Source organism: Pteropus vampyrus, unplaced genomic scaffold (genome assembly GCF_000151845.1).
Source record: "Pteropus vampyrus isolate Shadow unplaced genomic scaffold, Pvam_2.0 Scaffold114, whole genome shotgun sequence".
In the NCBI taxonomy this organism is placed as follows: domain Eukaryota; kingdom Metazoa; phylum Chordata; class Mammalia; order Chiroptera; family Pteropodidae; genus Pteropus; species Pteropus vampyrus.
This window is the reverse complement of record NW_011888895.1, coordinates 2,698,553-2,707,120: the sequence shown is the minus strand read 5'-3', so window position 1 is coordinate 2,707,120 and position 8,568 is coordinate 2,698,553. Positions and strand designations below refer to the sequence as shown.

General features: G+C 46.1%; 1 protein-coding gene across 5 annotated transcripts in view; it reads left to right on the top strand.

Annotated features, from left to right (window-relative positions):
• KCNE2 (potassium voltage-gated channel subfamily E regulatory subunit 2) overlaps positions 1-7,944 on the top strand; it is a 189,575-nt gene extending 181,631 nt beyond the window's left edge. For 2 of the 5 annotated variants that reach the window (XM_023533871.1, XM_023533870.1), the window contains 2 exons: positions 4,995-5,075; positions 6,872-7,944. In XM_023533871.1, the coding sequence (XP_023389639.1) occupies positions 6,884-7,255 (372 nt within the window). In that variant the 5' untranslated portion in view covers positions 4,995-5,075; positions 6,872-6,883 and the 3' untranslated portion in view covers positions 7,256-7,944. Of the gene's footprint in view, positions 1-4,881; positions 4,914-4,994; positions 5,076-5,830; positions 5,922-6,055; positions 6,208-6,871 lie in introns of those variants that run through there. The other 3 variants (XM_023533869.1, XM_011365665.2, XM_023533868.1) reach the window with 2 other exon arrangements.
• Positions 7,945-8,568: the final 624 nt, after the last annotated feature.

The window sequence follows — 8,568 nt, the reverse complement described above, 5'->3', positions numbered from 1 at the left end:
CCCTTCCCTTCCCTTCCCACTGTTTTGATGCTCCTCGTCTTGCAGGAGGAGAATGCACCATGTGACGTTCAGCAGCTCAGGGCGGCTGGTGAGAGAGACTGGCCTCCGTTCCCTGTTTCCACCAGCAGGTGGCACAGTCGCCCCAGTGGAGTTTCCCAGAGAGCCAATTGAATGACTTGCTTCAGTTTCTTTGGAGGCACTTTCGGCCCAGCTGGACCATCAAACCGTTCCTTTCTGACGGGTTAGCCTGATCTTGTCCAGTGATGGCCACCTACCAGGACACACGGTGCCGTGAGAAGCTGGTGTGGAAGTTCTAGAGACTTGTATTTCTTTAGATCACACCTAATACATTAACTACTACACTTTGTGGACCGTTTTAAATCCTAGCCATGTTCCTCTTGCCGCCCAGTGTACTTAAAAGCACATTGCTCAGAGCACCATTTCAAGAGGAAATCCAATTGTAAAACAAGGTCCTATTTACACAGTGACACTCCGGGTCGGTGGCCAACCCTGTGACCGTCAAGTGGTATCGGTGGAGGTAACTTCAGCAGCCGCCATCCAGATTCGAACCCTGGCTCTGCCTCTGTGTCATCCTCTTGGTCTCTCTTCGCCTGGATTTCTCGGCTGTAAGGGCCATAGTACCTTCTACATTGGGTCGTGGCCATGATTACATGACGCCGATCAAAGCATTTGAGAAGAAGCTGGCACGTAGTGAGCAGTCAATAAGTGTTAGCTCTTATTCAGCTCCACTGTGCCCAATCGCAAGGCCCCCACTATGATAGAAAAGGACCTTTTTGGTAGAGTTTATTGATCTCTTTTGAGATCTTCGCATACGTTGACGGATTTGCTTCCATCTCTTCCATACAGCACTTTTCTTGTGGCTAGATTCTATTTTACAAGACGACGATGTTGTTATAAAGTCTTTTGGAAATTGTCGCAGAGAGGGGTAGTTCAACAAAATTTGGCTCGTGAGGAGGTGGTCAGAATAGGGTTGCCTGCCTTGAATCACGCCGGCCTTCTCCTCAACCCATACCAACCACCCAGGGATGGCCATGTTCACCGCAGCTCTCTGCGACACTTTCCCTCCACACAGGTTCTACAGGGGATGGTGCTGTCCATGAGACTCTTCCTGGAGAGGGTGGCTCGCTGTGCCCAGGCAGTGTCCTGGCTGGAGCTGGCATCATGGGGCCTGAAGAGAGAACTTATACCACTTCTGCCCAATGCCAGACTCCAAACAGGCACACCCCGTCAGGCACCAAGGTTAGTTCCCAACTGCCGGTCAGTATTTAACTTTCCACATAAGATTAGATTAAACATTAGGGTTTATAAAAGCCTAGGATTGCAGATTGCGGTTAGCAAGGGCTTCGTTGGCTGCCAGCTGAAGGTACCCTGGGGGGTGAGGTCCAAAGCCTGGCTTTATAGCAGGGAACTTCACACGGCTCACACTTCGCATTGGTAAGTTTCCGTTGCAAATTCTTAATTTTTTGAGGAATTAAGTAACGAAGCTATCTAGTTCCTTTTCCAGATAATTCTGAAAGGAATGATTTTCCTGGTATAAGACCTGGCCTTCCCTCCTTTCCTCCCTCCCCCCTTCCCTCCCCCCTCTCTCTCCCTTCCTCCCTCCCTCATCCTCCTCCTCTCTCTTTTTTTTGGGTAGCATTTTCCTTACTTGTTTCTTTAGCAATTGACTTTGGATGAAGATTTTGAAAGTTTCGTATGGGAGTTTCATAGTAAATGTAGCTAATCATTTTTCTTTCCCCTTTATGTATGAATGAAAGATTCTGTTGCCTTTTGTAAGACAGGCTGATGCTAGTGATTCACCATCTTTCAAACAAAGAGAACTTTGGATTTGGGGATCAAGTGCGTGCTGTTCTCATAATGTCTGATTGTGACCGTCACAGCTAAAACTAGGGGGTCATTATGTGTCCTGTAGATGGGGAACAACTCATTGACGCATGTGAGCTCAGACATGGTCTTGGTCTCATTTCTTTTGCCCAGTAGAGCCAACCAGCCGCTAGTGACAGACAGAGAGTTATAGGAATGTGTGACCTCTGCTAGCACAGAGTAGATTATGGGCGCTAGGCTGGTGGCTTGGGTTTCTTGGTCCAGCACTGTGACGGGCATGTAAGCCCTGTGGCCTTGGACAGGTGATTTAAGCCCTGTGGGCTGTAGTTATTTCACTGCCATGTGAGCAGGCCGACTTCATGTTTTTTTGAGCAAGGACAAGTTATTGAAAATGCCTGAAATATTTAGAGCCTCATGTATTATACCGAGTCATATGAAATTGTCAACATTTGAGCATCTTTAACCAATACAAATGGCAATTTTCAAATGGTTCAACAGAACATAAATGATGGTTGCTTTCACATTGCTAAAGTAAACACCTATTCTACTTAGAAGAGGGATAAGTGTGTATTCCGAATATGGTCAGTGTCCCTCAATTGAATAGTTATTCTGGGTATCAGAGATGTAAACCTATCTGAGTGTGTTTTAGCATCCCCATCAATGAGATTGCTTTCATGCACCGTGATTTGGTTATGTCCTGTGGTTTTGGAACAGGTAACAGACTGCTCAGCTATGGCTCAGGTGACAGGGTTCAGAAAGGGGATTCACCCTGGACTGGACGTTTGCAGCCTGGCTGGGGGCAGCACTCAGGCACTTAATCCCTATAGGTCGTGGTCACTCCACGGTTAAGTCTTATCAAAAAAGCGTCTCCTGATCTGCTTGGCAGCTGGCCTTTGTCCGCGTTAGGAGAGCTGAACAAACAAGCAGCGGTATTAGCCCTCGCAGTCCGTGAACGCTGCCGTGGCCACACCTGTAAGCAAACCCAGCGACTCCTGTGGAATTCGTCGCCAAGGTCCTTCAGCTCTCGGATACTCTGTTGCAGAGATTTTTGGGTGGGCAGAGGTCCGAGGAGTTCCCTAAAGTGAACGAGAGCTTTGTATGTGCCTAGGTACACTTCTCTGGGGAGAAATCGAAATCGTTTTATTTTATCTTTCAAGGGGTCTGTGAGCCCTTCCCTTCCCCACCCTGCCCCTGCGAATAAGTTAAGAATCACTGTTCTAGTAGTTTCCAGTTGAATTCCACAGTTCACAGGAGAGGAACATTTCTTCACTCACCACTTAAAAGGTCTGCTAAGATCAAAGATGAATATAGCAAGCCCTGCCCTCCCGCAGCTCACGCTCACCTGTGACTGTGATTCAGACGACTTCCGCTCCGGCATCGGCATCGGCATCGGGTTCCTGACTGTGCAGCATAAGTAGCGATCCCGGCGTCAGAGCGGTTTCCCACACCGCGTGAATGAGCACGCGGGAAATGGGGAATTGATAACGAGCGAGCAAACCGACAAGGCTGTTTGCAGAAGAAGTGCAGGAAAGGGATCTCCCACCGGGACGGGGAGGTCGAGGAAAAGCTGGTGGATGAGGGGTCCCCTGGCCAGGAACATGCCACCATTTCTATGTGTGAGTCAGGAGATACTCAGCTCTTTGGTCTTGTAGAAGTTCTGTTTCTTTCTCCTTTTGCAGGACAACTCAGGGAAAGTCATGTAGAGAGCGGAGGTGACTTTGGTGCTCTGTCCCCTCTCCTTCGGGACCCATCCTCCTCCCTTAAAGTGCTCCTTCCCTCTCCCCGCTGTGAAAAATTGAGGCTTCCCTTGAGGTACCCCATCCTGGATGACTTTGCTGAGGACCAAAACATACCTCTCCTATGTCCTTGGTCTTACAGAGTCCCGAAGGGACAGGGGACTAGTGACTGAGTGCCCCTCGCGAGTCAGGCACTGGCCTGGCTCTTTCACAGGTGGTGAGAAGTGAGCCAGTTCCTTTGACGGGGACGTTCACAGAATGATGCTGACAGTGAGCGTGGCCTGTCCTATGCTCGTTCCATATAACACTGGGACCTTCGCTTCCTCCTCTCAGAGGAGCCGCTGGTGGGATTGTGAGCACAGGGGCCTGGCCCACGAAGGAGCTATCCATCCGGTTGGCAGGGTGCACAGAGGAAGTCAAAGCACTTGGGAATCTACAATGCCACCGCCTCTCTGAGGGAGCCCAGATCCAAGGCAAGGCCCAGTGCATACCATGGCCCAGGGCGTACCATAATTGCTTCAACAAAGTGCTGTCGGATAAGCAAAAATAACTAGAATAATTCCAATCCTGACAGCACTTCAGAAAGAACACCACAGTGATCTACTTCTCCACCTGGAAGAGGTTCACTACTTCCTCCTCAGAGTTCCTCCGGCTTGACAGTGGGGCCCCTGCCCCGTGCCAGCTCTCCTCAGCGCCCATCCCTGTGACCCTTCTGTTCCTCGCCACCGGCCCTTTATTTTGTAAACTTAGCGCTCGGGTTCTTTTTTAGCCATTTCTATGTTCTATTTGTTTTTTAATTTGGCTTCAGAAAAGGAAACTGAATTCTCTCTAGAGAGTACAGCAGGCGGAATATATAAGCTGGCAAGATGACAGCTTCCTTTATGGGATGAAGATGTGGAGAAGGGTTGGAAGAAACAGAGAGAGTGAGAACCCGCGCAGGTGACGTAATCCGGCCCCATCACTAGCCCTGACAGAACGCAGAGGCTGGGGGCTGCTTGTCTTTTGAATAATGAAACAAATATAAACTCCCCCACAAATGAGTAAATCTTGTCTCGTCAAGGCTTAAGGAGCCAGCGGTGAAGTCTTGAGTCAAATTAAAACCAGCCTAGCTACACTCTTTCACTGTGAATTGAATCGTTTTAAGAGGAAAAAGCACGTCTCTGTTACATTGCTTAGAAAATGTGCTTGGCATGTACTTTGGGACAATCTTATCTATTTTTTAAGTTTCTTTTCAATCCACTAGGTTTTGTGTGGAGGGGAGAGGGAGAGGAGGATCTCTGAATAATAGAACTTAAAACATCAGATGGAGAAACGTGTATTATCCTAGTGACGGTAATTCTCAATGAGGGAGATGCAGGGAAGGCGTGTTCTGTGGGAGGAAGACCTGGAAGTTGATTCGTGCCTTTTTCCCAGGTGGGAAGATCTGAAACATCTCTTTCCAGAGGACGGAAGGAAAGACGCACGCTGAAGAGAGGGGACGCTGCTTTCGGAAGGGTACTAAGCAAACCCACTCTGCTTGTTTGGGCTTTTAGTGACTGGGTGGACCTGCAGGTCGCTGCTACGCACGGACTTGCTTCCTGCCTATATTCCTCCCAGTTCTGTTTACGCCTGCCTGCCATCGATGAACCACATTCAGCTCTATTCACTAAGCTCCCTTAACACTCTGTTCACACCTGTAACAACTCCTTGCACCTTGCACTTGTTTGCATCTCTGCCACTATACTGAGCTTCCACACGCAGAATGCTTGTGTTCGTCATCTCTGCATTTCCAATGCCTAGCCCGTGCCCGGCACATGAATTTATTCAGTAAACTCCCATTGCGTGCCTGCTGTGTCTCAGGCTCGGTGCCAGACATTCACTATATCAAGGTAGACAAAGGTGATGTGAACTTTGCTCGTATGGACATGACAGTTGTGGAAAAGATGAGACCATATACCAATAATCACACACACACACACACACGCACACACACACACACACACACACGCACACACAACCAGTGATGTAGACGTATAATAATTACGTATTGTAAAGAATGCAGTGAAGAAAAATAAGAAGATGCTATTGGAGGACAGTGTTGGTGGTGTTGGGAGCTGATTGAGAGCAGGGCCAGGGAGGTTTTCTCAGAAGTGACAGTTGAGCTGGGACCAGAAGCGTGAGGAGGTGGCAGGAGGAAGCACGGGGCAAAAGTCTTCCAGGTTGAGGGAGCAGAGTGTGCAAATGGGTACAAGTGTGCAAATGTCTTACAGCCGGAGAACATGACCGACCTGGAGGAAGGACAGTGTGACCACTGGGTCCTGAGCGGGGAGAGATGGGGGATGTGGTCAGAGGCCAGGCCGGGTAAACCTGCTAAGGAATTAAAATTTTATTAGAACAACGGGAATGTATTACCTCATTTTAAAAAAGCGGGGGCGGTGTGGGGGATGATATGATCCCAGTTCCCTCTTAAAAAGAGCACAATAACTGCTTTGCAGGGCAGAGAGGGACAGACGTGACCCCAAGGAGATGGTTTTGGGGAGAGCTGTATCGCATTGCATGGTGTCATCCGGGTGAGAGATGCTGGCGGGCCGTGATAGCGAGCATGGAGAGGAGAGCTGGATTTGAGAAATATGAATCATCTCTCCGGGTGTTTCTTGGTATCACTAAAACATTTCTTTCAGATGTGGGTGTACGTACTCATCTCTTTGAGATACTTGGGAAAAGCACCGCCTAGGCATGGGAGATGACCCAAGCTGCCAAGGCTGTCAATACCCTCATGCAATCTTCCACCCCAGAATTCTCTAAAAACATGGAACATGCACCAGTCATCGCTCCAATCAACTGATGTTTGTTGAATGCCTGTTATAGATAAGACATTTTACTAGCTATTGTGAGGTTACTGTTCTATCTAAAAACAAAGTAATGAGAAAAGTATAAAAAAGAAAAAATTCTTCATTCTTAATTCTTCATTAAGTTACCACCCACTATTAACGTTTTGAACTATTTATTTCATTCTATTGCCAGGCTTTTTTTCCATTTTCATATGCATGTATACATTTATACATTTATATATATATAAATTGGGATCATACCATAGTTTTACATCCTCCATTAAACTTTATTGTCCGATATCACGCATATAAAAATGCACGTGAGAAATTCAAAGGATAAGGAAATGTGCACTCAATCAATCACTAGCCAGGTTAAGAAGAAATAATACTATTTTCCCCCTCACATGCTCCTCCCTCTATCCCTTAAAGATCCCTTTTAAAAGAAATTCTTGTTCATCTATTTTACTATTCCATTTGCAGCAGGAGAGAAATATGCTTGCTCTATCCAATCTGACACAGACACTGGAAGATGTCTTCAAAAGGATTTTTATTACTTATATGGACAATTGGCGCAGGAACACGACAGCTGAGCAAGAGGCCCTGCAGGCCAAAGTCGACGCCGAGAACTTCTACTATGTCATCTTGTACCTTATGGTGATGATTGGAATGTTCTCGTTCATCATCGTCGCCATCCTGGTGAGCACGGTGAAGTCCAAGAGACAAGAACACTCCAATGACCCCTACCATGAGTACATTGTGGACGACTGGCGGGAGAAGTACAAGAGTCAAATTCTGAATCTAGAAGAATCCAAGGCCACCATCCACGAGAACGTTGGCGCGGCAGGGTTCAAAATCTCTCCTTGATAAGCGAGAAAGGCATAAAGCCAACCTCTGACATCCCGATATGAAGAGATGCCAGTGCCGTGAGCAAATCCATATTGTCACTGCTTAGAAGACAGTAAGTTCCTTGCTCTCTGCTGAGAATTTTCATGGAGATCATGTGGTTGGTCAACTAAAACAAGTGACACTTCAATCTGACTGATTTATGCTTGCTCATCGGAGCAATATTTTATGCTGAAGGCTTCTTTTATTTTCTGTGCAATGTAGATGTCATTTTATTCAATATCAATAGTGAAAATATACCCAAATTTGAAGTGACGGTGGCAGTCAGGGTAGAGAGGGATTTAAAAAGCACTAAATCTTCTTTCTTATGAAACATTATTTTGTATGTGACTAAATTTATAAATCACCCAGATGCATAACTCAGAAGCTGAGGTTCAAAATCTATCCTTTGCTCACTAGACTGACAGGTGCTTTTATTGATTGGTTCGTGAATATAGAGTCTAAAGTGACAATGAACAGAACAACAGGATTACTTTATGTATATTGTTTTCCTGGCATTTAACTTATTTGGAAGTCTGAAGACAGAACAAACATTTCACAGGGTCAACCGGTCTACACCAGAGAAGTAGAATCTACCCAGTGCAAACATTTTTAGACGATATTGGGCACGTTCAGGGTGGTATGGCTGTAGAGAGTGCAAACATTTTTAAATGAGCATTTAAAGTTTTATAGAAAACTAACTTTTAAAAGTTCTTGTTGCTACAGAAAAAAATAATAAAAAGTTATAACATTGCTTTATAAACGACTTACTCTTTTCGATTTTATTTTCTCTTTACAATTACTTAAGTTTGAAGAGACTAAAGGTACAGGAAGTGTCTGAATTGCTGATGTCTGTTGAAAATCTAGACAGTAATTGCTTAATAATTTGCACCACGGAGTTCACAATATCACAGAATGTCAGGTCTGGAAGGCACCTTGGAGATCATGACCATTTATGACCTTGTCAGACCATTTCATTTATAGATAACGAATCTGCAGTCCAGAGATTAGGTGACTTCATTGATTAGTTTAATAAGCAACATTTAACATCTATGCTTTGGGTCACTGGCCTAGACCTGAGTTGTACAGGGTTTTCCTGAGCCAGAGAAACCCACTCAGCAGAGAGGAAGTCGGATATGTAAACATCAAGATGCTGTACTGTGACAAGGTTAGAACAGAGATCAACACAAAATGGGCAGAGCCCGAGCAGGGACAGGAGGGCAGGCCTAACTCAGGTCACAGTCTCCTCTCTCAGAGGAGCTGAGAGTAAGAAGTCGACAGCAAGAAAGATGTAC